Source organism: Bombyx mori, chromosome 10 (genome assembly GCF_030269925.1).
Source record: "Bombyx mori chromosome 10, ASM3026992v2".
In the NCBI taxonomy this organism is placed as follows: Eukaryota; Metazoa; Arthropoda; class Insecta; order Lepidoptera; family Bombycidae; genus Bombyx; species Bombyx mori.
In genome coordinates this window covers 13761485-13789359 of record NC_085116.1, presented here as the reverse complement: position 1 = coordinate 13789359, position 27875 = coordinate 13761485, and the positions used below count along the sequence as shown (strand labels likewise).

Genomic DNA, 27875 nt, shown 5'->3' with positions numbered 1-27875 from the left:
TGGAAGGAGCAAACTTGATGCGTCTCACGATGTCGCGCCATCTCTCCCTGCTCGATATCATTTTTCATAAAAATAAGATTATATGACTCAAAGGTCTTAGTTACCAGGTCATAAAATCCCTTAGAAAAACCACTTGCTTCGCATTCGTGAAATACCTACACTGAAGACTGAGAGTTCAAAAATATTTGAGATTTTGGCAACACCGATTTGAACGTCCTTTAGTCCTTTGCCTTCGTTACGAAAGTAACCTAAAATGTATTCATTTTATATTCAAAGAACATAATCGTGTTGTTGTGCATTACACTAGACCTGATTCTTTTGGAATAAATAATAGTATTTAATAACTGTCAAGTAAGTTCCGTTTAAATTACACGAACATTTAAGGTTCATTTTGCATAATAATATTTATAAACCTGCACGACTTTAGTGTTTAAAATAAATTATTTCCTAAAAAATCCCTATAAAACTGTCGTTACAGTTTTAATATATTACAGAAAGATGACAAAATAACTCAAAAGAGGTGAATAATTCACAAAACAGTTCAAGTATTTCCATTCAACTGAAATTTATTCCTTTCAGAATGTTGAGCTAGGCGGATAAATTTGATTATGTCATATTTAAAGGTGATACACTGTACCTTGTGCCTGAAACATGGATACGTGGGAGTTTACTCGAAACCAGTTTTATTTAAAATTACTGTAAGTTATTACATGCTTATTAAGGACATTGATAACATTAAACCTCTAATAATCTAATATAATAAAATAATCTGTTCTATTATAATAGAATACTACTATATTCAATATTTATTTGAGTCCTTTATCCCTCGTCAAATGAAGCTTGTGGAGAGACTTAATGGTAGGCAGCAGCTTAGCTCTGCCCCTGGCATTGCTGACGTCCATCGGCTACGGTATCCGCTCACCATCAAGTGAGCTGTGGGTCTGCCTAAAAAGGCTATTAAAGAAGTTACAAGTGTGTGTTAAATCGTGTTCACTTATAAATCTTATCTCAAAAACAAGACACTGATTGTACGGTCTGGTATCTTGCAGTTGCGTTTAGATTACAGGTTTATTGAAAATAAACTTTAAATATTATGGTATAAAAGATTAGCAAAATTTATTTATAACTGTCTTGAGTTTGGAAAAAAATATATATTTTATTTTATTTTTATTGCACAGATGGACGCTCACAGCCCACCTGGTGCTGAGTGGTGACGGGACCCCATAGACATCTATAACGTAAATGCTACCACCCCTCTTGAATATGAGTTCTAAGGTCTCAGTATTACTGTTTCTATATTTTGTACAGTGTTTACCATGAGAGGTGCTATAATAAATTGTTTTAAAACGATCACCTCCAATCTCTATTTTAACAACTACCATACAGAACCGCTACATGAATCCACAGTTCCTTTTCTGCAGCACACCATCCTGCTCTGGAATGAAGTTCCCTCCATAGTTTTTCCTGAGCATCGAAGCAGTAACTATTAAGACCTGAATCAATAACCTCAGCTAGCCCCTGGCATCACTCTTATTGTTCTGCAACAGGTCCACTAGTTATCAGATGGGCTGTCTGTCTTTGAAACAAAGAAAACCACATTAATTTTTTTTGGTGATTACAAATTAACTCCACTTGATTAATATCATCCATTATTATTTATCATCAAAGTACCATACAATTGATAGAGAAATTAAAAAAATATATTTCAGAATAACACACTCTTCCAGCATCTTGCCAGAATATCAACAGCACAAAACTGGAGAAGTAAAGTTCCACTTAAAACTCAGACAACTGCAACGGTAAAGAATAAAGTCACCCAAGACACCAGAGTATGGAAGGAAACACCATCATATGACAGGAAGAGCAATACGGGACAGTATTGTTTGATGCTATCTAAATCACGGTTAACATGTGAGTATGAAAATCGAGAATCCAGACTTTATTTGTATAATCGTAAGAGATCATTCACTATAAAAATTACACCTCATCAATTTGTTGAAATACTAATGTTGCTATTAATACATTTTGTTGTATACCATATAAAAAATAAACTCACTCTCTCTTGGTAAATTGGTAAATTGGTACATATTATATTTAAAGTACAACAGAAATAGAATTATTTAATTCCAAAAGTTGATTTCCGAATGTTTAATTTAAACATTTGATTGCGGACTAATCATGTGAAATAATTAGTACAATCTAACAAAACTAAAATTTTCAGCATTAGTTGTGTTGACGTCTATGGCAGGATACGCACTAGCACCTGCCCCGTTTCAACTTACTACCTTTGCATTCTGCGCTGTGGGTACTGGTCTAGTATCAGCTGCAGCAAACTCTATAAATCAGTATCATGAAGTACCATTTGATGCCCAAATGTCGAGGACAAAGAACAGGGTGCTTGTCAAAGGTTTATTAGAGTAAGTATGCAAAAAGTAATATGTTACGAATAGAATAGTAAATAAAAGACATTGCTATTTTAAAACATTTAATTCAAGAATGCAGGAAATTTTGCTCTCCAATGTTGTTAATACTACATATTCTGTAGTTCATACATACTACATATTATGCATTGAACTTATTGAGGAAATGTAATTAAATATAATAAGTACATTAAAGAAATAATCAAAGAGAACCAATAACTCTGTGTGGATACTTTGTCCTTTTGCTACTGTTCATAATTATAGACTGTAAATTACAATCTTCTGTGTGAAAGAGAAAAAAAAATAGTAATAAAATAATATTATTGACTCAGTATTATGTATCACTTGCATACAATTTTTTTATAAGGACACATACATATTTTTCAACAGTAACTTGGCTTCTTTATTATCTCTATAAGCAATAATTGGAGCAAAATAAAACATAAGAATCTTGGCATCAACAAACATGAAACATAGCCAAAAATACTTATATTCCGAATGATTAGGAAATGCTAGTCATTGTAAATAAAAGTCCTAAAATAAATTTAGTATTTTTAGTACAATCTAAACAATAAAAAAGTAATATTAAATTAAAATTTAAAAACATATGAATATTAAACTTTAGCAACTAAGAGACTAAACTACTTTTTTCCCTACCTTTTAGTCACTGAGAAGATCCAGCCAGGAACTCAGTGGGTTGTGTCTATGTGACCAAACTACCAGTGGTGATTTTTTTTAATTGTGTTTTTGGGTGCTCCCGGCCCGCTTTATGTTATGTGGTTACTGGAGCCCATAAACATCTACAACGTAAATGCCGCCACCTACCTTTAGACATGAGTTCTAAGGTCTCAGTTTTTACAATATACCGGCTGCCCCACCCTTCAAACTGAATCACAATACTGCTTCACGGCAGAAATAGCCAGGGTGGTGGTACCTATCCATGCGAACTCCAAAAATATTGTATTTCATTATAAAAAATTTAGATTGTTCATCTGTTTATAATCCAAACAAAAAAACAATATGCTGATCTCTGCTGACATGCAACATAATTATCAATTTGAATTTATGCATAGCTCCTGTTTGTTTCCTGATGAATCCAACTGATCTACTTTAAAGTGGTGTCAGACATTACTAATTCTATTGGTAGCAGCTGCTAAAGCACTGGTCAGTATACCCATTGAAGAATTTAACTTAACACTTAACTGAATTTATTAGCTCACAAAATGTATCACTGGATCTACTTAGGGGGTCAGGTCACCAATCCAGCAGTATATACTTGAACTGTTATGTCTTGTTTATGAGTGTTCAGGCAGCTGTTAGCAAACCCTCTCCTGGAGAAGCCATTCAGTTCATCCATCAGAAATTACAAAATAACACTTATCAGTAGCTAAAATGTTATCTTGAGTTCATTCTCTAAATGAAACTGTAATCTTAAGATCGTACTTACACGAAATATAGAAGACACATAAATTCAATATAAATTGCTACATAGTACTGCAACATTAATATAATGTATTTTAGTTTATTTTGTTTAGTTCTGTTATGTCAGCACCCAAATATAATGGTTAACTTAACTTGTATACTCTAATGGTGTTTTTGTTTTCAGGCCCGTCCATGCAATAGGTTTTGCAGCATTGACAAGCAGCGTAGGCCTTGGCGTTTTGTATTTTGGGGTCAACCCCTTGACAGCTGCACTAGGAGCAGGAAACCTCATCCTCTACACCTCAGTGTACACTCCAATGAAAAGAATGTCCATACTTAACACCTGGCTTGGCTCTGTAGGTAATACCACTGTAAATTTATTCAGTAATATTTTCGTGTTTAATTATGTACCTAATGCACGCCTTATGCGATTTGACTTGCATTAAATTTGGTAATATGAATCAGCACCGATTTTATTGTTATATCTCTGGTTCCCGTCATTGTAGTGAAATATAATAGTTTTAAGGTAAAACCTTAAAACTATTATATTATATTATATGCTTAAAAAACTTAATTTTATTTACTATAGAAATCATTGTGCCTATTTCTGTACAGTGAAAATTTTCGATGTGTTTAATGGGTAGTGCAGATATTGAGACTGACTTCAACTGGCAAGGCAAGGGGGTTTTTGAACAGCAACCCAAGTTTAGTTCATCTGCTTGAAAATTGCACTGAAAACACGAAGCTTGAAAAAAACTGACTCATTTGTTTTCGTGTGATAGTTGATTAAATAAGTAGGCAAGCAGACAGATAATCAGTGATTTTAGTAAAATATGTTGATAATGCTTAAAAAAAAATTTTTATAATATATTATAGAAATTGTAAGTTTTATGATAGTAAAGACAGTAAATAATAAGGGGTATATTGTCGATATATACACCTAGATAATGTAATGATGTGGTTGTCTATAAAATATTAGTGTATCGTGCTAAGTAACTAAAAGCTCTAAAACTGTGTTCCCCAGTTGGAGCCATACCCCCCTTGATGGGATGGGCGGGCTGTACCGGGGGACTGGACGCTGGCGCGCTGGTGCTGGGCGCCTTGCTCTACTCGTGGCAGTTTCCACACTTCAACGCGCTCTCTTGGAATTTGCGACCAGACTACTCGCGGGCCGGGTATCGAATGATGGCCGTCACTAATCCCGGTAATTATACTCAAGCTATCAGGTGTGAAATGGTAGTAGACGTGAACGACGCTATCAAACTTGAGACATGAAATCAAAGTCTTAATTGTTTACTGGTGGTACTGTGTCTTGTGAGTCCGCACGGGTAGGTACCACCGCCCTGCCTATTTTAGCCGTGAAAGAGTTATACATTTCTGTTTGAAGGGTGGGACAGCAGTTGTTCTGTTAAAACTGAGACCTTGAAACTCATGTTTTGAGGTAGGTAGGACGTAAAATGCCGCCTTACGTTCATGTCTCTCTGGTAACCTCCTACCAGGTGAGCAGTAAGCTCGTCCACCCATCATCTAAGGAATAAAAAAAGTACAGTGGTCGGCAACCTTTTCAACCAAAATATAATCAATGGGCCATTTTTTTAACAGATGTTTCTGTAGTTTTGTGTTTCAAAAATGTTTACTCGTCTTACAAGGCAAGATATTACGTAATATTTCGTGCCCGAACTAAACATTTTGCAGAAGAAGAGCCGTAGTTGAGGAGTCGAAAGAGCCGATAGGGCTCGCAAGCCGCGGGTTGCCGACCACTTACAATACGACCGATGTATCTTGGCGAGTCCGAACTTCGCGCAGAGCACAAACGTTTTTAGGAACCAAACGGTGGCATGACCGACGTGCGCGGGGCGGAGGTCTAGGCTAGGGATTGACTCTGTGTAAACACATCGTCCCTTTATTCAATCAAATATCGCAATCGATTTTTATCGATTTAGAATTTACTGATTTTTGTTTTTATGAGATACTGAACGAAATAGATTTACAAACTTATTGAATGTTGTGGTTAGTAAACGAGACTTCATCTTTAATAAAAAAAAAAACTAATAACACTTTATTTTCTTGGTTGAAAGACATGATTTAGTTGAATATCAGTTATTTATAAACAACTACTACAATAGGGACTGTTTGTTAATATTTTAAACCTTCTATAAAATGGAATATAAATATATATTTTTATTTAAATTTTAATCAATTTGAAAAAAATCGATTAAACAACATCCTCAAACACGCATATTGGACATCCCTTTTCTTGACATCGTATAAATTCGGTAATGCTCGGTACGCGGTAATGTGTCTCACTCACACACTAGCATTAGCTCAGTTTTTTGTTTAGTTTTAAGATTGTTTGTGTTTAAATTTGTTTTAGTATTAAGTGTCCCTTGGCATGTATACTATTCGTTAACAAAGAAGCCACCAAAGCATAATAGTGTTTTAAATCGTCGGTCGACAAACATAATTTTTGATAAAAAAAATTTAAAAGAAAAAGAAGAAAGCGTAATCGATGTTGACAGTTTTATTTAGAGTTGCTAACGCAACTGGTGTATCGCAACGCACAGTACAGCGGATCGCAACTGAAGGCAGTGTTTTGGCTTACTTTAGAATTAATTTAATTACGTTATTTTTACAGCTTTCTGTCTTAATTTATTATTCTTTTATTATCTCTCTTTAATTTATTACGTTATTTTCATAGCTTTCTGTCTCATAGTGTTTTGATATTCATTTTATTTGTACTTGGTCCCTGTATATGGAAATTTTAATTCGTATTTTAATTTAAAAAGATGAATGCTAATAACACTTTTTTTTACGAGTGTACATGCGCGAAAGTTCACCTGTGGCTATATTCAGACTCGCCAAGTTACGTCGGTCGTATTGTACATAGAATAATGGCTGTGCCACTCTCTAAACCATACCGTATTACTGCTTCGTGGGGGTAATGACAGGGTGGTAGTTGCTAATTGTGTAAAAATGTCTTTAGATTTCTTGAAATACACGCATGCATACATCCGACTGTTTATTTCAAATTTTACGCCTGTGTAAAATTTAGAAAAATCCTTGCAAAATAAATTCGATTTTTTTGTTCATACCCTACATTGGCTTAGGCTGTGTTGATGAATGAGTCTAGCCTATATAATAATATGTATAGATAATGAATACATTTTTTTAAAATTAACAAACAGATGTATAATTTATCAATACCGCAAGTTCGTAAATTACGTATTTCATGGTATAATTAACGTTGTATGTTTGTTCACAGCACTATGCCGAAGGGTTGCGCTTAGACACACAGGAATAATCACAGCAACATGCCTGGTATCACCTTATATAGGCGTTACAAACACGTGGTTCGCACTTGAATCATTACCATTGAATATTTATTTTATGTATTTAGGTTAGTATAATTAATATAATTATTGTGATTGTTTGAAATACTACATGTTTTAAATCAGTCTTTTCAAAGTGGGCGATAACGCCCCCTTTTGGGCGCTGTAGGCTTAAAGGGGACCGGTAAGAGACCCAGAAAACAAAGGGTGCGTTGTGTAGAGGCTTGGAAGGCGATTTGTAATTTCATTTACTCCTAAATTTAAGTCCTCTGACTCACAGACACCGACTGAGCTATCGCTAGAGTGGTTTTTCGGTAGATGAGAAAATTGGGGCGCTAAAAATAATTTATTCTCAAAGTGGGCAGTAGACAAAATAAGTTTGGAAACCCCTGTTTTAAATGGTAGCGATGCCTTCATTGTATTACCGTGTTGGAATGATGTCAATAATATCTTTGTTATCATTGTTTATTAACCAAATCAATATCTAAAATCTGTTACAGCATGGCAATTCTACCAAAAATCAGACAGCGCAAGTTCGCGGAAGCTATTCAGATTTTCTCTACTTCACCTACCAGCATTAATGTTGCTAATGCTAGTAAATAAGAAGTACTGGAGTTCGAGTGACACTCAAGAGCAGACCGACACCAAAATCCAGGACGTAGGCATATTAGACAAGAGAATTACAGTACTACCTCGAGGACCGGTCGTTGTGGCCCAAGGAAACGACAAACAGTGCTAATTATTTTACGTTATATGTAGGTAGATTTTATTTGCTGTACATAATGTACAAATGTGATCAATGTAGAAGATTGTAAGTTATCTATTACGAGATTTGAATTGTAACCTCAAAACAAGGTTTCGGAATTTCATTTAAATAACACAAAATTCCTGTATGTGTTACTGCTGTACATATATTTACTAGTAACTACTAACTGAATATTTCCTAATCTTAATTTTGGGGTTATAATACTTTTTTGTTATTTTATTTTTAATCGTGTTATTTATGATTTAAAAATAAATAAAATACACACAGATTATGAATTCTTATTTTTCTTATTCACTTTGCTTTTTTCGGGAAAAACAATATCGTGTGCTGTGTAAGTGGGGCACAGGTTCTTTATTTATTTAAATTTACTTAACTATTATCGTGTCACATTCTCAACTGAAAATTTATTAACAACATACATACAAAACACTCAGACCTGTTTTTTAACATTAGACGGACAAATTATGAGACGACACAATCACATACGTAATTATTATTAACAAGCCGCTGTGGCGAATGAAACCCGTTTGAATCCTTTGTATCAAAACGTTTGCTTTTTTATTTTCTGAAACAAGAATATTTTTTTTAATTATTAATGACATATTAAATAACGTGGTAGGGACATGCATTTCTGTTTTATAGAAAATTATTAGATAAATATTTCAGCTTTTGACTTTTTATCAAATAAGTCTGTTGTTTATTACTTTCAATTTATGCACGCAACCAAATTTATATAAAATATATCTGTTTTTAGAATACTCACTTCGCTTTCTTTGCGCTGTTGCCGTGTTCTCTGCTGTCATCGCGTGACCGTTTGTGTGATTTATGGTCACTAGAATGTTTCTTGTCTTTGTCTTTACTAGAGGACTTATGGTCACTCTTGTGGTGTCGATCATGGTGGGATGATTTGTGGTGCTTATCCCGGTTCTTGGAAGGGCTGAAATTAGGGCAATTATAAATATTATAATCTCTTCTCTTCTCTGTCGTTTCCTCATTGCTGAGGGTCGTGACCACCTTGGTCCAGTTTTTGCACCAGCTTCCTCCAATGCTACCTGCATTCGGCCTGCTTAATGGCCGAATAATTATTATAATAATCATTGAAAAATATTATACTTTTCACTTAATCTTAGTTACATTATGTTACTATCATTTTAGGGCTATCCTGTCAGTCAATACTGTACACTAAAATTTTCTCAACTTATTGCAACCCAGGCTGAGTTTCTGGGATTTACAGATCTGAATATTTTTCAGTGATGCTTTCATACGTAGTTTTCCTTTCTCATAATTATTTTTTCTAATTTAAACAATTCAGACATACCTGCTACTGTTCTTTGAAGGGCTTTTATGACTGGAGCTCTTATGGTTTGAGCTCGAACTTTTATGATTGGAACTAGAGCTTTTGTGGTTTGAACTAGAACTTTTATGATTAGACTTGTCATGTTTGCTTTTCTTGGCGGCTCCCTCATCAGAGTCGTACGAGCGTTGTTGGTTTCGTCCTTTACGTTTCCGGTCGAAGTCATCTCGATCGAAGTTGCGGTCTTTTTTATCCTCTTCGGCAGCTTCCCGCTCTAAATCTGACCAGTCTTTACCGGATTCTTCGTCTTCCTCTGCGAATCAAGTAATTAATATGTAACATTCGTACTTGTGGTAATGTCTAAAGCCAGTAAACCAACCAGTAAACCAGTAAATGTAAACGAATAAACTATTCGAACAAATAAACGAATAATTATTAATAGCACACTTATGATTTGCCAGAGATTATTAATAGAAACCATAAATATAACAAATTAAACAGCCTTTTTATTGACTTCGAAAATAAGATCATGGTAATCTCAATTTAGTCAAAGATATTGGTAATGTATGAATAACTGGCATCTAGCCGATTTTTTTTAATTTATTGACAATTAGTTATTCTCACCTTCACTATCACCCGAAGCGTCAGATTCATCAGACGCCTCAGAATCATAGTCAGACCCTTCAGATTCATCAGACTCAGCGTCCGTAGGCTCGTACGCTTCATCTTCATCTTCACTATCTTCCTCCTAAAATACAATTAGTTTTATCAGATTTGTTGTTTTGAATGGATCGAAACAATTCTGTCATTATCTACGCGAAATAATCTCATAGAAAATTAATTTCTAAAATTATATTACCTATATCTACTTTTAAGCTTCAAATAACTTTTCTTTAAAGTCCTTTGGGTTATATGTTAAATTATGTTTTGTTGTCCAATATCAGAAGTTATATATACTATGATTAAAAAAAAGTTTCTTAGATATTCACAAAAAGTGTGTATATTGTTACGTAAAATAATTTAAATTTTCTTAAATTTTTTAAATACTATTTTAAATAAATGAACAGAAAATCGTTTATAACGTTTTCTACTTTTCTGATATACAAACCTCTTGTTCATTTTCACCATCAGATTCTGGATCCAAAAATGACCAGCCACCATTTTCGAAGAAGCCCTCAATGTCATCTGTTATAGTTTTCATAACTTTGGTCCAGTTCAACGATTGTATACCCTCCGAGTACCGGATATCACAAGAACTGAAATATAGAAAAAACATTTCTTTTTCTATACATTCTCCTTAAAAATATTCATGACAGACTGCAACACGACCATGCTCTCCTGTGAATATTGCTAATTGTAACATCAATTTCTTGAATCGAAGTGGCCACTGCGTTGATCATACTATATAATAGGCTATTTACTACCATGATAATATATTTGATAAGCTATCGATTGCATTTTGAAGTTTATCAAAATCCTTCCAGTAGGTTTAGCATGAATGAGTAATACATATCCATCCTCACAACCTTTCCCATTTATAATATCTGTGTATACCTGTTTAAAACTTGACAATGAATTAGAAATAGTTGTTTACTTAACCAAACACATCATCTGTAAGCTATATTGTGGATTAGTTATCTATTCTTCACAGATTTTTCTTCTATCACAAATCTATTTCATTCTAAACTATATGTAACATATTATGTATGTATGTAATATATTTATTCATAAAAAGTTACCCATTCAAAACATGCCCCGCAAAACTGCTTACGCAGTTTGACTGCAGGTAACTCGCTTTATACAAACATAGCGTATAAACCATTCAACTAGCTTATACTATAATAACACAATTAATTTACGTAAATGGTTAATTACACTTCATATCGCGTCGAAACCCGTGCTCAGCAGCAGTGGAATTAAAGGTAGCCCAATGATAGGTTTAGTTAGTTACATTTAGTTAGTATAGGTTAGTTTAGTTATCCGTAAACAGATTCCCCAGTGTTAAAAAAGAGATTTAAACCATTTCCACTTTCATATTTATAATATTATTAATCTCAAGAGTCCAGATGGCGCGATAGTAGTATTGTCTTACCTATTTCTGTCACATAACTCAGTTATCTATCTAAGTACTAATAATATTTTTGTATGACTACTGTGTGTGCACATTATACTCACTTCAACCATTCTTTGACATGATCCAGCATGTCCATAGGCACGGCATTAACCATGGCCACTTTCTTGGCGTAGTCCTTAAATACGAAGACCATATCGAAATTTTTGAGGTGAAATTGTACTCTCTCAAAGTGGACGAGCTCTACATCTTCTAATGCAATCACGAATGGTGGCCATTCAGTAAGATTGACAAGGGCTCCGGAGGTAGGCTGCAGTAAAACTGTACTCCGATATGGAGCTCCAGGGAAACCAAGCTCTCTGTGAAAGAAAAATGATGTATTTTTATTAGATTACATTACATTACTTTTATTACATTAAACTGAAAGGTTATCAAATAATTTATAAAATATTGCAAAACTCCAAGCTCTTTTCCTTTTTATTCGCTCATAGCCTAAGGGGCTATTCGAACTACACGCACACGGATAGGTTAGCTCACGGACTCAACAGAGAGAATTTGCTAACACTAGGCCTAGCCAAAGCAGTGCTTCACAAAATCTACCGTCGATTCGGAATTCCGACCCGCCGAGAGGATCCGGCGAAGAATTTAGCCTGCTGATGTATAGGTTAGGAATATTTTGTATACAACATAGTATAAGCAACGAATACCCTGTTTAAGCAGTTTTGGAGTTTTGGTATTTTGTTTTAATCATATATGAGGCCGTCCGCGCAAAAGTGGCCTAAGCTTATCATAATTAGTATGGAGTATTATAATGAGGTTTGAATTTACTTTTACACTGCTTCGTAAGCAATAATAACACGCGCAAAAATAATGTTTACAAAGCTATCTGCTATCTATGGGTGAAATTATGGGTAGGCCGGTTTTCCATTAAAATTTGTTATGTTTTAAGCAATTTGCAATATTATCATCATTATCCTGCCCTTCTCCCAGTTACCTGGGGTCGGCGCAACATGTTTTCTCCTTCCATACTCTTCTATCATATACCACTTCTTTGCTCACTCCCCTCTTACCCATATCGTCTTCACGCAATCCATCCGTTTCTTCTTAGGTCTACCTCTTCCACCATTTCCTTCCACATTCATAGTTAGCATTTTCTTACCAACCTCATTTTCATTTCGTCTCATCACATGTCCATACCATCCCAAACGCGCACAATAATTTGTAATATATAATCATGAATAAGAAAAATTGTGAGTTAGGCCACTTTTGCGCTGATGGCCTCACATGGTATATATTAGTAGAAATTGTATAGTAATAATGACCTGAAAGGTGTATCGAACTCGACTTCTTGCTTGGTCATGTTCTCGACTCGTTCACAGAAGCTCTTGAAGGCCACCTTCAGTTTGTGTCTCAGCTCCCGTTCGCTCTGCTCGGCGGCGAGGTCGTCGCGGTCGTGCATGTGTTGATGCTTTCCTAAGTCTGTGGTTATCTCACCGACTTCGGTGTAAAATTGCACGTCCACATGCTTTTTTTTACCTGGATAAGTAATTACAATATAATTACAATGACTGCACTGTATTTTAGCATTGTACACACTTGGCTTTACGTCTAAGGTTTTTTTGCATAACAATTAATAAGTCAGGCTTTTTTATTTCTTGATTCACATGATGTTAAGTGGAGCCTATAAACATTACAACGTCAATACCGCTACACCTACTTTGAGACATGAAGTCAATATCTCATTCAAATTATGACATTGGTCCCACCCTTCAAACAAGAACACATAACTGCTTCGCAGTAGAAATAGTCACGATGTTGGTTCTTCTTCTTCCAGTGCCTCTTCAATCCTGAAGGTTGGCCGTTAGCTTTCTATATTCGTTTTTATCTGCAGCCAGCCGGAACAGCTGTTCGACGGAGGCAATACCGGTCCACTCCCGGATATTCCACGATGTTGGTACCTACCCGTATTGCTGTACAATATTCTCTGCTACAAGTAATTAAGCAAGCTTATACACTATATAAGTTTTTATTTATTTTGTAATTAATTTCATAAATAGGAAATACGTACTTGTGTTAAGTACGTATTTCCTTAAAACAAATTGTAACTGCACCATTGAATTTGATGATTAGCCGTCATATTGATTGACAAGAGTTTACAGGCACCATATTATTTATGCCTCGAGGACCTCTACAAGCCCCCCCATATACAGGTTGGTCAAACTATTTTAAAAAGTCAAAAATGTTTCCGAAATCACAGAGGGCATATTTGTAGTCGCCGTGGCCTAAGGATAAGACGTCCAGTGCATTCGTATCTAGCGATGCAACGGTGTTCGAATCCCGCAGGTGGGTACCAATTTTTCTACTGAAATATGTACATGAAGGAATAACATCGTGTAATAAAAATCAAACCCCCAAAATTATAATTTGCGTAATTACTGGTGGTAGGACCTCTTGTGAGTCCGCACGGGTAGGTACTATCGCCTTGCCTATTTCTGCCGTGAAGCAGTAATGCGTTTCGGTTTGAAGGGTGGGGCAGCCGTTGTAACTATAATGAGAACTTGCAACTTATATCTCAAGGTGGGTGGTTATATATGACATAACTAATAGTCACTAATTTCTAATATACACAATGAACTTACCAAACATAATGGCATGTTTCAAATGGAAATGTAAAAGTATAATCATTTCTCCATCACAAGGTTGAAAGAATGCATTCTTTATATTATTGTACAAAATGTCCACTTTATCGCCTCGTACCGATGTGAATCTAAAGCCGTTTGTGTGAGCTTCTAATGAACCACTCATTCTCTTCGTAACAATATTGGGACGTATGTACAAATCTTTTAACTTAGGATTTCCTTTGTTCTGTGATAATATTAACGTGTCCTGTTTGACCAAATCTTCCTTTTCACGTTCTTCTGCTTCTCTGGTTTTGAATTTTTTCTGTACTTCTTTAATAAGTCTAAATCCAGTGTTCAAGTTTGACGAAGGCGGCGATATCTCACCCGGTTCTTTTGTGTTTGTACTTCGGTATGTACTGTAATGTTTTTATAAATGCTTACTGTCTTTTATGTAATGTTACAAAATGCGGTGTTCTTAAAAATATTCGGTTTATCCATTTTTGATATACTTTCCAAACTATTTTGTTTGATGTTTCAACATTCATCACTTAGAAACACACAGTATTTATATTTTGAGACGTATCGAGATCAAGCTTTTAAGCAAGTGAGTTCCTACAGCATTCATGCATTCCGGTTTCAAAGATGTCTCAAGCTGTTACACTTTAATAGAGACTTTTACGTTGAGTCTCATGGTATTCATGTCTGTGGGCTTCAGCAACCACTTAACGTGGGCCGTAAGCTGCCAAAAAAGGTTCTTGTTGTTTATGGTCTATAGGCTCAAGAGTCATACTCACACTTCCTTAACGAAGGTGGCGTCCGGTTGAGAGTAATTCCCGCCTTCATTCCTGCCCATAGTGGCGCCGGGATGGAAAAAGTTAATTCTAAGGTACGTGTAATCGCCTTCCACTGACTGCGAGATGTTCTTAATTGTAGATATATGGAATGGTACTGGGACACCGAATATTGGCAGGATTACTGTTTCGTATTTACGATCTGAAATTGACAAAAAGGTTAATAAATTTTGACACCAAATTCCATAATTAGCTATGCCTATGATTCAAATTCAGATTTGTAGGAAATGTCATATTTTATACGAATGTTAAGCCTGTAAAAGATGTAAAGGGATCTTTTTGAACATAATTGAAATTAAATGTATCCACAACTTTTTTCAAGTAATGCAATCATTTCTTATTTTTAGGTTTTTTTTTTTTTTTTTTTTTTTTTTTTTTTATTGCCCTTGTAGGCAGACGAGCATACGGCCCACCTGATGGTGAGTGGTTACCGTCGCCCATGGACTTCAGCAATGCCAGGGGCAGAGCCAAGCCGCTGCCTACCGTTTAATACTCTCCACAAGCCTCGTTTGAAGAAGGACATGTCATAGCGCTCGGGAAACACCGTGGAGGGGAGCTCATTCCATAGCCGGATGGTACGTGGCAAAAAAGACCTCTGGAAACGCACTGTGGATGACCGCAGTGGCTCCAGGTAGTATGGATGAACTCTACTCCGGTGGCGGGCGGTGCGATGGTAAAAACGAGATGCCGGTATCATCTCGAACAATTCCTCAGAGCACTCCCCATGGAACATACGGTACAAAATACAGAGGGAACCGAAGTCCCTCCGCAAACCCAGAGGCTCCAAACGATCCGTGAGAATGGGATTATCGACAATCCGAACGGCCCTCCTCTGTATGGAGTCAAATGGAAGAAGCTGGTATTGGGAGCCCCGGCCCAGAGATGGGAGCAGTACTCCACGCGAGGCCGGACTTGTGCTTTATAAAGCAAAAGCCTTTGTCCAGGCGTGAAGTACCGCTTCGCTCTGTTGAGGACTCCCAGCATTTTGGACGCCAACTTGGCTTTGCCTTCCAAATGACTCCGAAACTGGACATCGCTCGAAATGTCGACCCCAAGTATCCCAATACTCTCGGAAGGTTGCAGGGATACTCCTTGGAATTGCGGCGCCATGACAAAGGGGTCCTTCTTCGCAGTGAACGCGCAAACTTGTGTCTTTAACGGGTTGAATTGAACCAAGTTCAATTCACCCCATTTGGAGACTCGCCCCAGAGAGTTCTCCACTTCAGACACAAGTTTTGATCGTCTCTCTTGCACCACGCTTCGAGAGAGACTCTGATGGCCGATATATCGCGCATCCCCCGTGCTGTCATCCGCATAGCAATGCATGCCATCAATAGACAGCATGTCATTGATATACAGGATGAAAAGCGTGGGGGAGAGCACCGAACCTTGTGGAACGCCAGCGTTAATGGTCATGGTATCAGAACAATCACCGTCTACAACGACCGTGATGTTCCGCCCATCCAGAAAGCTAGCGATCCACTTGCAGAGACCCTCGGGGATTCCGTAAAATGGTAACTTCGACAGAAGTGCCCTGTGCCAGACCCTGTCGAAGGCCTTCGCGATATCAAGGCTCACAGCAAGAGCCTCGCCCTTGCTCTCCAAGGCTTCAGCCCACCTGTGAGTAAGGTATACAAGAAGATCGCCAGCTGAGCGACCGTGACGGAAACCGTACTGTCGGTCACTGATCAGCTGGCGATCCTCCAGATACTTCAGGAGTTGTATATTAATTATTCGCTCCATCACCTTGGAAAGCAAGGAAGTTATCGCGATAGGCCTATAGCTCGATGGGTCCGACCGGTCACCCTTCTTGGGGATAGGGTGGACGTGGGCGGTCTTCCATGAAGACGGAACCCTGTTAGCGCAATGAGAGAGGCGATACAAACGCGTTAGCGCAGGCGTCAGCTCAGGGGCACACGTTTTTAGAACCACTGCAGTGATGCCGTCTGGCCCACTCGACTTATGGACGTCCAGGAGTCGGAGTTCCCGCCTGACTGCACACTGTGTAAAGCAGATCTCCGGCAGGGAACTATCACACCGGAGGATGTTCGGTGGTGTAGCACCCCCGTCGTCCACAGTCGAGTTCGAGGCGAAGAGTTTGACCAGAAGGTCAGCCTTCTCTTTCGCACTATGGGCCAGACTGTCATCGGACTTGCGTAGTGGTGGGAGACTAGACCTGCAAAAGTTACCTTCTGCAGCTTTGGCGAGCGACCAAAAAGCACGGCTCCCAGAGGGATAGCTCTTCAGTCGCTCGCCAATTCTAGCAACGTGCTCCAATTTCGCCCTGGCAATAACCTTCTTGTAGGACCTGGAAGCGGCGTTATATTTCCGCCTTTCCTCTGAGATGTTAGGATCCCGACGTCTCCTAGCATCATCCCATGCAACGTACGCGGACCGCTTGAGGTGTGCAGCATCCCTGCTGGCATTGTTATACCAGGGTCTGCTGCGACCCCCAACGGGCACTTCAGAGGAGGGGATAAACAATTCCATCCCCTGGAGCACCACGTCTTTAAGACGGTCCGCACAGACGTCAGGATCAGCAGAGGAAAAGCAGAACCGCCCCCATGGGTAGGATGCGTAAAACTCACGCAATCCATCCCAATCTGCTGACAAATACTGCCAAACTCTTCGATACCTGGTCGTCGTTCGACGACTAGGACGAGAGAGTGGTGTGGCAGCACGGATAAGGCAGTGATCAGACGATCCAAGTGGAGCGTCGACCACCACACTGTATCCGGCTGGATCGGTGGTCAGCAGAAGGTCCAACAGAGAAGGCTCGTGCCCCTCAATATCTGGGACACGGGTGGGCTGTGTCACCAGCTGGGAGAGGCCGTAGGCCAAGGCGAAATCGTAGGCAGCCCGACCCGGGAGGTCAGTGGTTCTGGACCCCAACCACTCTTGGTGGTGAGCGTTAAAGTCTCCAAGAACCACCACCTCCGCAGATGGGTACTGCTCAAGCACGCGGTTAGTCCCCTCTTGCACATGCTCTATCAGAGCTGAACCTGCATCACTGCTGTGGGACCTGTACAAGCACGCGTAGACTCGGGTACAACCCCCGTGATCTACGCGCAGCCACAAAAGGGACAGGTCCCGTTGTTCGAGGCTTCGTAGACGGCGACAACAGACATCAGCCCGGACGAATACACACACCCCGGCTTTACGCAGGAAGTTGTGCTCCAATACGTAGCCGGGGTATTCAAGGTACGAAGTATCATCCGGAGCAGATATCTGCGTCTCCGTCAGAAAAAGGAGGGCAGGCTGCGCCGTCTCAAGATGGTGGTGTACGGCGTCGAGGTTGCTATGTAGACCCCTTACATTGCTGAAATCCACATTAAATGTGGAATGGGGAGTCGCCGACAAAACCCTTTTCCTTTTTCGAACTTTCATATATTATTTTTTTAATTTTATTTGGAGAGTGGGATTGGGTGGGGTAGGATGTTCGAGGCGAAATCGTGACAATACCTGAATAAAGCGCGGAGCACAGTACGCGCTCGACCACGGGTTGCGTGAGCGACTGACGCAGGGCATGGAAGGGCCCCCAGTCCACCCTGCGTGCGATCGCCGGGATCCACTCCGGTCTCCGACTCCGGCACGACGACCGCACGACAGGATTTTACACCGGTTGGCGGGACAGCTTCCCGGGGCGGAGTTTAGTAGTGACACCCGGGTTCAGGTCCCCAACTGACCGGCGGGCGGCGGCGAACACCGTTTCACTGGGTCTCCCTATACCCCCGTCAAACAATCACGTCCCGCGAGCTCACACGCACGTCTGCTCCGCATGTTCCAGATATCGCCAAGATTCACCCCCAACAAGGAAGAGGAAAGGGAAGGAATAACACTGGCTCTCCAACCCACACGCCGGAACACAGCTAGGCTATTTGGCGGCGGACTCTAGTTGGAGGGTGGTCGCCAGCCAGTCGGACAAGTCCTACCACCGATTATGTATTCGGCTCCCGTTTTGCACCACCCAGGGGTCACTTGTAGGGAATCGCGGGTAAAACCTACGGAAGCGGGAAGCAATCGACCCCCTAGGTTATTCACACATCATATACAGTCAATGACATTCTTAATAAATCATAATTCAAAGAATCGAAAAAATTACCTATGGTTATAGTATCAAAGAAATACATAAAAATTGACAATACTTACCGACATATAATTTTAATTCTTTAACTTCATTCTCACGTGGCATCTGACTAATACTCTTGTATGAAACTGTGCTTTTCCTTAGTTTTTCTGTATCTTTACCGGTCGACTGTTTGGCTAATCTTTCTTTGGCCTTTTCATTCAAAGATATAGCAAGTTCACGCTGATGCTCCTTACGTTTTTCCTCAGATGAATGCTCTGTTCTCAATTTCGATTCAATCACTGCAGTCCTTTTGCCTCTACCTGAAAATTTAGCATTGTTTAGTGCTTAGAACTTCACTTTGATATCAAAGTTTACTCATGCAATTATTTAAAATTGGTGTTTATTGCAGGCTTTTAAGCATTCCCATTTGTGATTTACAAACGTGCATTGATAGTATAAAATGAATTATTATTTATAGGAAGTCTTGGGATACCTGATTTAAGCAATAGTAAAACCCCACTTTACCAGAAAGCTCAACTACTCCATTATAAAGTTTTAAATTATGCTGGTTATTCCCTGCAACACAGTATGTAGTATACTGGTCATATGATATAACTAAAGAAAACGATGTGTGTGTTTTTACTAAGAACTGTGGATTACATTTGTTATTCTTATAATAAAATGTCTAAAACACCATACCATACAAAGCACCAAGGTTTGTGTTAGTTTAAATAAGCAACAGTCCAAACGCAAGCACTTATCATTACTCATATTACACAATAAACTCACCTCCATTTTCTATTATTCGTCCACGTTATCATGTAAGTAAACGAAATTATATAAGTACAACAGCCCCAACAACACAGAAAAAAACACATTATAAATCCTTAATATCTACACAATTCAAAACTTAATTTCAAACTTCACATATATTTGTATTAGATTTATTGGAAAATTAAATCTAGTAAATGTTTATTGAGTTTTGAAATTGAATTTTCAATTGATTTTGAGTAAATAGGAATTTTTTAAGTGTGTCAAAGTAATTTTTTGTTAAAATAACAATTTGTACAATAAACTGGATGTCTGATCTCACTTTGTTAAAATAAAAAAAATCATTTTCTAACTTATCTAACAATACAACCTGATTGAAATAAACTATGCATCTCACCGGAATGTGACTTTCACTCAAATCATTGTGCGACATTGGAAACTTTATATTAGTAATTGAAGATGCGTCCGGTTGAATATTGTAAAACGAAAATTATTAACAAGATATCTAATCATAAAATTATTTGTAATTGAGAATCAGAACTTGCAATAAGACTTTCATTTAAACAATGTCTAGATTAAATTGCTATCATATTGCTTGTATTGTACAAGTGTCAACATAGGACATGAATGCAAGCTTATAGACTCATTGCCATAGGATATTTTTAACCAATTAATTATTATATCCACATCTTGTGTATGAATAATATCTTGTAAAAATAATACAGAAGTTTATTCAGCAACAATGTAGCCTAGTGCTTGTCATAAGTCATAAACTCCAGATTAATTTTATATGATAGAGCTATGTCTGTTTTACTATTGAACTACCTTACAGGATTTTCATAGTCCGTAAGATAAAAAAAAAACGAAGACTCCCAGTTCTATGGCATTGTTAGTGTTATAAGAATAACACATAACATGGTATACGGGAAAATAGCATGGTATAGCCTGTCAGCATCCCGCAAAACACACATTGATATCAACCAAGTCCTATTGTAGTTTTATCTACCTTTTTGGTCACCTGGTCGTCTGCCTTCGTAGGCAATAACAAAAAGAATAGGCCTTATTAGTCAAAAAGTTATACTATTTAATGAAAATTGAGATAGAGATGATCAATGCAAACTAAAACACTATGCAACCGATATAAGAACAAGATTGACACTTGTAAAAGCTTTTAAATCTTTATTTACATATTCACCAGGTACTGTATATTTTGTCTTTCTGTAGATCATTACTTACAATATTTAACAACTTAAAGTCAATTTGAGACAATCTTATCTTTTCTTATTTTAATCACATAGCACAAAATTTGCAGGTTAGCAAATACTCACCGAGTATTTCAGTCTTGTTTTCTTTCTCCTCTTCTTCTTCTTCATCGTCATCTTTCAAGAATATTCCTATATTTTTTACTTTTTTCTTAGACTGTGTTAGTAGAGACGCTGGCTGCTCTTCGTTAACTAATACTGTGTCACCAATGAAGAGCGCGTATGTCTGTAAGTAAATTGTGATATTTCACTTGATTCAAAGTCATAGTGGATGTGATTCCGAAAGGTGCTATACCAAAGTGGGACTGGACTAGGAAGGTTTTTTTTTTTTTTATTGCTTAGATGGGTGGACGAGCTCACAGCCCACCTGGTGTTAAGTGGTTACTGGAGCCCATAGACATCCACAACGTAAATGCGCCACCCACCTTGAGATATAAGTTCTAAGGTCTCAGTATAGTGACAACGGCTACCCCACCCTTCGAACCGAAACGCATTACTGCTTCACGGCGGAAATAGGCGGGGTGGTGGTACCTACCCGTGCAGACTCCCAAGAGGTCCTACCACCAGTGATTACGCAAATTATAATTTTGCGGGTTTGATTTTTATTACACGATGTTATTCCTTCACCGTGGAAGTCAATCGTGAACATTTGTTGAGTACGTATTTCATTAGAAAAATTGGTACCCTGCGGGATTCGAACACCGGTGCATCGCTACACACGAATGCACCGGACGTCTTATCCTTTAGGCCACGACGACTTTCAAAATAGTAGTATGGCTGAGACTTTGAGGAAACTATCCTCTTTTAATAGACCCAGTGTTTAGCAGAGGGTAGGGTGGCTTTTGCCTTGTAGTGGAACATAGCTGTAATAAATAAATTTAATTCAAGATTTCGTGACACCAATGCTTCTTGACACTGAAGAAAGGACTAAAATTTGTTTAAACTTACAAATAATAAAGAAACAACTACTTGTATTAAGTATAAGATTTAAAAATGTTAATTTGTCAACACACTGGTACCACAACAAAATATTTTGATACACTACCTTCCCCTCCTTATCTGAGGCATTACTGTTTGTTAAGTTCGCCAAGCCAATGTTTATGTTGAAGACCATTCCTTTTTTCGCGGTAACATTTGTTTTAGGTCCAATAATAATGGAACTTTCACGAAATTCTATACCCATAGCGAATCTGCAAAGCATAAAGAATATCAGAATAATATACATAAACACCAAGAACATCCATTGTTTTTGGAATTCAAGATTAAAACATATTGATTTATATAATAAAACTATTACCCAAAACTCTTAGTGAGATTTTCAACTAAGTTAGGTTTCTCTTTCTTGGCTAACGCTAGACCAGCTTCATAAACTGTAGATAATTTCGCTCCAGCTACAAGACTCTTCATCACCTCTTCTTCAATATTTAACAAGAAATTGTAATTACTTTGTACTTCATCAGTTGGGTTGACCAGTAATGTACGGACTATGTTCGAACAATATGATTTGTATCTAGCACCTAGTGAACATACTATGGCGCCAAAGTGTAAGTGGTTTTTATCAGATACTGCACTGAATTTCAAACTATAGTGTCCGCCTGACTGTATAATAGGAGGATAACACATGTCAACTTGACTTGTATCGACTCCTGTTACATATTTCTTATCTGAAACTGCTGTTTCCACACCTTCAGCAAGTTTTGAATGTTTGACTTTCTGAAAAGTGAATTTTTGTTATTAAAAGTATATTAATTTAAAATAATTTGATTAGAATTGATCACTTATTTGAATGTCTAATACATACCTTATCTGAATCAATAATTTCCATTATCTGATCTTTTAAGTATTTTGTGAAGACATCCACTGTGACCAGACATGCTTTTTTTATTGTAATAATTTCAGAGTCTTCTTTTGGCGCCATTAATAATGCAATCGCTGAACTGACATCGACATTTTCAAACTTCTCTCCCTTCAGAACTGCTTTCCAACTTTCACAAAATTCACCTGGATAATTGTCTTTCACGAAAATACCCAGTGTCTTGCCTGATTTTGATTTCTTTATTTCTTGGAGAAGTTTGTTGAAGTTTTCCTTGTCTTTGTCATTCTATGGAAAAAAAATTACAATCGCATGAATCATCATTGTACAAGCTCATGATACACAATCAGTTGGTAAAAATTGGTATTTGCCACAAAATTTGAAACCTGGCAGCCGCTTAATGAGAGTTTAACGCTGAATTGTGATACAAAATATATAGCTGGCTAACTTTAGGTCATAGAAACTTTGTTTGTTTTAGAAAGTGCACAAATGGACTTACTCTGTCTCTAATAAGAAGTTTTGCTGGGGGCAATTCAGTTTCATCTTTACCATTTTCTATTTGTCTCAGGAATTCAATCTTCTTCTTACTGGCTAAAAAACACATGCTATGCTCTGTTAAGACAGTGATTGTGTCAGGTAACTCATATCCAAACAGCCATGTCTAGAAAAAACAAAACAATAACTTTAATAAATATCATAAACACAAAGAGTTTTGTTATAAATTAATAAATAATAAAATAAATTAAATTGATGCCTCCAATGAACACTACTCTAATTCAAAATTTTGAAATTTTCGTTTTTCACGCATATGCTTCACTATTTAAAAGGTATTACAATTAATCATTATTGATGGGGTTCGAAGCAAGAGTAAATCAGCTAGCTACACAAAAAAACCATAAAGCAATAATAAAGATTTTATCAACTTTTTTCGTTTAAACGCTTCTCCTGTAAATCTACGAATTTGGAGTTAGCGTAGTGTTCATTGGAGGCATCGAAATGTTTTAAGACAGCACTGTATTCTAGCTCATTGACATATTGCAGGTACTGCTTATTGACTCAAGTGAAAAAAAAAGGTTGCATTAAATCCTGAAAAAGGTTCATTTTTAAAGCAAAATGCTCCTTAGCTTATTACAACAGAGACCAAATTAGTTCTGAAGTAAGCATAGTTCTAAAGAGAACTGACAAAATATAATCAACAATCAGTGTGTCATTGTTATACTACTTATCTGAGTGTCAGAAATCTTAAAAGTTTTTGTTTTTGAATTGATTTTGATATTATAGGTTAAGTAGTATTAAAAGTTTATATGCATACAGAAATCATAGGATTTTTTTTTTTCACTAAGATTCAAGAAAAAATTATACTCTGTAAAGAAAGAAGTTCATTCTGATACAGGAGTTTATGCACTTAACAATATGGATGCCATCATCCTTCTTGATGTAATTGGAAAATCAATTCTATTGTATAATAGATGTCCCACTATTTACATCAGAATGAATGATTGCCTCAAATAGGCAGAATAGTGGTACTTACCGACAGAGGCTCACAATATCCTATAAATATTTTTTGATATTAATCTTGAGATTAAGAGAGAGAAAGAGAGAGACACTTGACTAATTATATCTGACTAATTAATCAAAAGACACCACCTCAGGCTAATACTATTACCTCAAGCATCCTCATCTACACATAATAGTAGTAATCCAAGATTTTTCCTAATTGAACCATTTGCTTCATATACATGAAACTTAAACCAACCATACCAACCAACCAACCATAATGTGTCATTTGACAGGAAATAAATTCTAAGCTGAATAAAGTGATTACTGAAATGTCTGTCACTCATTTCACTCATTCTAATATATACAACCAAGCCACTGATAATACCCAAGGACTCTTTCCAGACCTAATACGAAAACAAATAAATTTTCTACAAGAGTATAATTTATAAGTATTAAAATGAAATTAAAAACGGGATAAACTTTTAGATAATGACGGTTGAATATAAAATATTATGTTGTAAAAGGCCAATTGTCATTAACATGTGTAGTAAACCTTTGGGTTCAATTAGAACCAACAGCAAAAATTATTAGGTAGTGGGACAATTATTTAAATTTGACACTAGAACCTTCTTGAACCACACTAGTTGTTGACGGAATGCAGGTAAGGAAGTTAGAGTAGGCCTGGCCTATGCAATCAAATAGACAAAATTTTGATACCTTTTGTAAATACTAGGCAATTATTTTCAATAATAATAAATTTTATATTATTACTTTTTTACTATTATTATACTTATTATCATACCTAATTTTTTTTTTTTTGACTTGATGACTTATTTTTTTATATTTGTTAATTGGAATTACCATAATACTGTTGTACAATAACTTGATTTTATTAAAGAAATGATTAATTAAAGTCTGAAGGAAATTTCCCAGCATAGTCACCATGACTTCTTCCATCCATAAAGTATAGTGCAAAAGTTCAAGTATAAATACATAAAGACAATAATTACTACGATAAATAAAATTATTTTTCAATACTAAAATATCTAGGGTCGGCAGACTAAAGCACATAAGTCAAAATTTTCAATTTATTTTTTATTACATCATCGGTTTACATTTTGCTCAACACACAATCTGACTAAAGCACATAAATCAAACTCAAGTATTTCATGGTGTATTCAAGCGGCGTTCTGTATCAACCTTATCAAATCCTAATATAATCAAACGAACTAAAAAACATAACTGGACTTATGTTCTAAGGAACACCATAAGTACAAAGTTATTAACGTAAGAAGTCTGACTTATGTTATAAAGAACATCAAAATGTAACATTTCTTTAGAGAAAGTAGTTACTTAAAAATATTTATAACGTAAACAACACTTCGGTAAGTGGTTTTAATTTACTAATGTTGTCGATTGTGCACAGTTTGTTGGTTAGTTAGTTGTGTTAGTTAGTTGTGTGTGAGTGCTTAAGTATTTTAATTATTTAAGATGAATATTCAAAGAGGCAAGAAATTAGTTGAAATGGCGTTATCCACTCATCTGGAAAGCAATGAAGGTATATTTTCACATATCTTCAAAATTATGATTTGCAAATTACGTAATTATATCAATATTATATCCATTATAAATAGATAATTGTCTTGTCCTTTTTTAGAAAATGTAAATCAACAGTCGATTTTGAACACAGAGAACCTAGTAGTAGACGATCCTGTCAACATCATCAGGTCAAGTCAGTAGTTTAACATACTATTCTGTACTTGAATTCTCTAGTGATGATTCTGTACGAGATCCATGTTATGAATTACCGAGACTTCCAACCACATCAAGTTCAAAGTACTTGTGATGATATTTCAATGAATCCTAATGTGTCTCCAAAAAAGAGTATACGTACTATAAAAAGAGAAAAAAAAAAACTTAACTTAGGACAGGCATACAGAACTTTAAAAGGAAAATGTATATCAGATCGCACATTGAAAAAAAATTTTTTTTTGAGAAAAAACAAAAAAAAAGGCGCCGTTGTGTCGCCGGTTCTTCTCAGGACTGTGGCTTTTTTTGGAAACGGTGGTAGAGATAACATTGTTATTTATATTTTGACATTCAACTAGTGTGTTATACTTTTGAATTTGAAAGAGTTACCTGTTTGCAGAATGAAATGTAAAGAACGTATACCATTAACTGATAGGCATGCCATATTTACAGAATATTGGCAAATGGGGTCATATGCAAAAAGATCTGCATACTTGGCGTCTTTAATGGAAATTCAAGATAAATCTAAGCAAAGAATACGAGCTATTGAACCTGAAAAGCAAAAGCTTAGAATGAAGACATAAAAATACTTTTTTACTGTGCATGGTAAACGTGAACCTGTCTGCAGAGGATGTTTAATGAAACCGTTAGATGAAAGTGACAATTTTATAAAGACAGTTGCTATGAAAAGGAGATCATCCATAGGGGGTTCTCAAACTGATGATATAATATCTATACAGCCATTACCCATATCCATCGAGAAAAAATTTGATTTAATTTCGCTGCTCCCTTTAATACCAGATATTTTCCATGAATTTTACATAAGTCTTCCCACGTTGAAAACTTTACGAAATACTGATCCAGATATTTTAGAACTCGATGAAGAAGAAGAATTTTATTTAAACATTGAGTTGTTATTTATATTTATGACTTATATTATTATAATATATATCTTAATTGTTGATCTTTTTCACTTAACTCATACTATTATTGTGTTCCTTATAACTTAAGTCATCTAATTATTAAATAATCACATTTACTTTAAAATATTTAATTTTAATATTATGTTAGTGTTATAGACTTATATAATTCAAATAAACATGATTAAGTTTGTTAATGTATAAGATTCTAAATAGTTTTTTTTAATTCCTGTAAAGTAGAGTTTTTTGACTTATGTGCTTTAGTCTGCTGACCCTAGATATAATGTAGTGGTTTTAACGGAAAAATGCGCGTACCTGAAGTGATGTTGATTTGCTGTAGAGTGTCTCTTCATCTACTCCTACACACGACACTAAGCAATCCACCTTTGACAGGGCATCATCACTCTTAGGATCTGAAGCTACAGCCTGTAAAACGCATTAATGAGGCACATGGGCACAAGACAATAAAAGTACCTATTGGTAAACGGAAAACAGTCATTGACCAACCTTCCAGGTCGCATACAGCTTTTTCATGCGACGATAAAACGTCTCTTTGTCCAATGATATATTAGACATTGTGAAAAATATTTAAACATAAACTGCAACTAATAAGCAACGTTTTTAAGCCGCAAAGTACAAATAATCACGACTCCACGACATAACACTCTTTTGACAGAAAACACAAATGGCGGGCTAGCATTAGCTAGTGTTGGGTTTCTGCTACATAGATAAAGTATAATAAGCTTGTTCCAGAGCAGCTAGAGATACTCTAATCTCTGTTTATAAGTGTGACATTTTCTTTTCTTTAAAGGATTTCTGGTGGCTCAGAAGCCTATGTAGCTTCACTTGGACAGGTAGAAAAATTCAAGGGCTCAGCTAGGAGGAAAATATTTGTTAGCAGCGGCCTGAGCGCTACGGCGGAGACTTAAGAGCTCAAGGAGCAACAAGGGTTAGCGGATGTGGGGTGGCTGGGTGATACCGATATATTAGTATTCACTAAGATATTCGTAATACAGC

The 27875-nt window shown here is 36.7% G+C and overlaps 2 protein-coding genes across 4 annotated transcripts; one reads left to right on the top strand and one right to left on the bottom strand.

Moving 5' to 3' along the window:
- Positions 1–126: 126 nt before the first annotated feature.
- On the top strand, positions 127–8205 carry LOC101742139 (protoheme IX farnesyltransferase, mitochondrial). Of its 2 annotated transcripts, none has more exons than XM_012695382.4 (8): positions 127–351; positions 580–698; positions 1710–1911; positions 2222–2417; positions 4027–4202; positions 4867–5046; positions 7105–7239; positions 7672–8205. In XM_012695382.4, the coding sequence occupies exons 2-8, from the start codon at positions 609–611 to the stop codon at positions 7908–7910; spliced, it is 1218 nt and encodes a 405-aa protein (XP_012550836.2). In that variant the 5' UTR covers positions 127–351; positions 580–608; the 3' UTR covers positions 7911–8205. The 2 variants fall into 2 exon arrangements, with proteins under 2 accessions (XP_012550836.2, XP_037869159.1); XM_038013231.2 differs by having other exon boundaries at positions 152–351; positions 1728–1911.
- Positions 8206–27875, bottom strand: LOC101744446 (FACT complex subunit spt16). Of its 2 annotated transcripts, XM_004921577.5 has the most exons (18): positions 27366–27875; positions 27174–27284; positions 23189–23350; positions 22678–22977; positions 22174–22589; positions 21922–22066; positions 20943–21102; positions 19633–19641; positions 18924–19163; positions 14718–14916; positions 13942–14339; positions 12625–12838; positions 11407–11661; positions 10340–10487; positions 9856–9979; positions 9256–9544; positions 8701–8874; positions 8206–8502 (listed from the first exon to the last, which is right to left on the bottom strand). In XM_004921577.5, exons 1-18 carry the CDS (start codon positions 27432–27434, stop codon positions 8496–8498), a joined length of 3420 nt encoding a protein of 1139 aa, XP_004921634.2. In that variant the 5' UTR covers positions 27435–27875; the 3' UTR covers positions 8206–8495. The 2 variants fall into 2 exon arrangements, with proteins under 2 accessions (XP_004921634.2, XP_012550790.2); XM_012695336.4 differs by lacking the exon at positions 19633–19641 and having other exon boundaries at positions 27366–27554.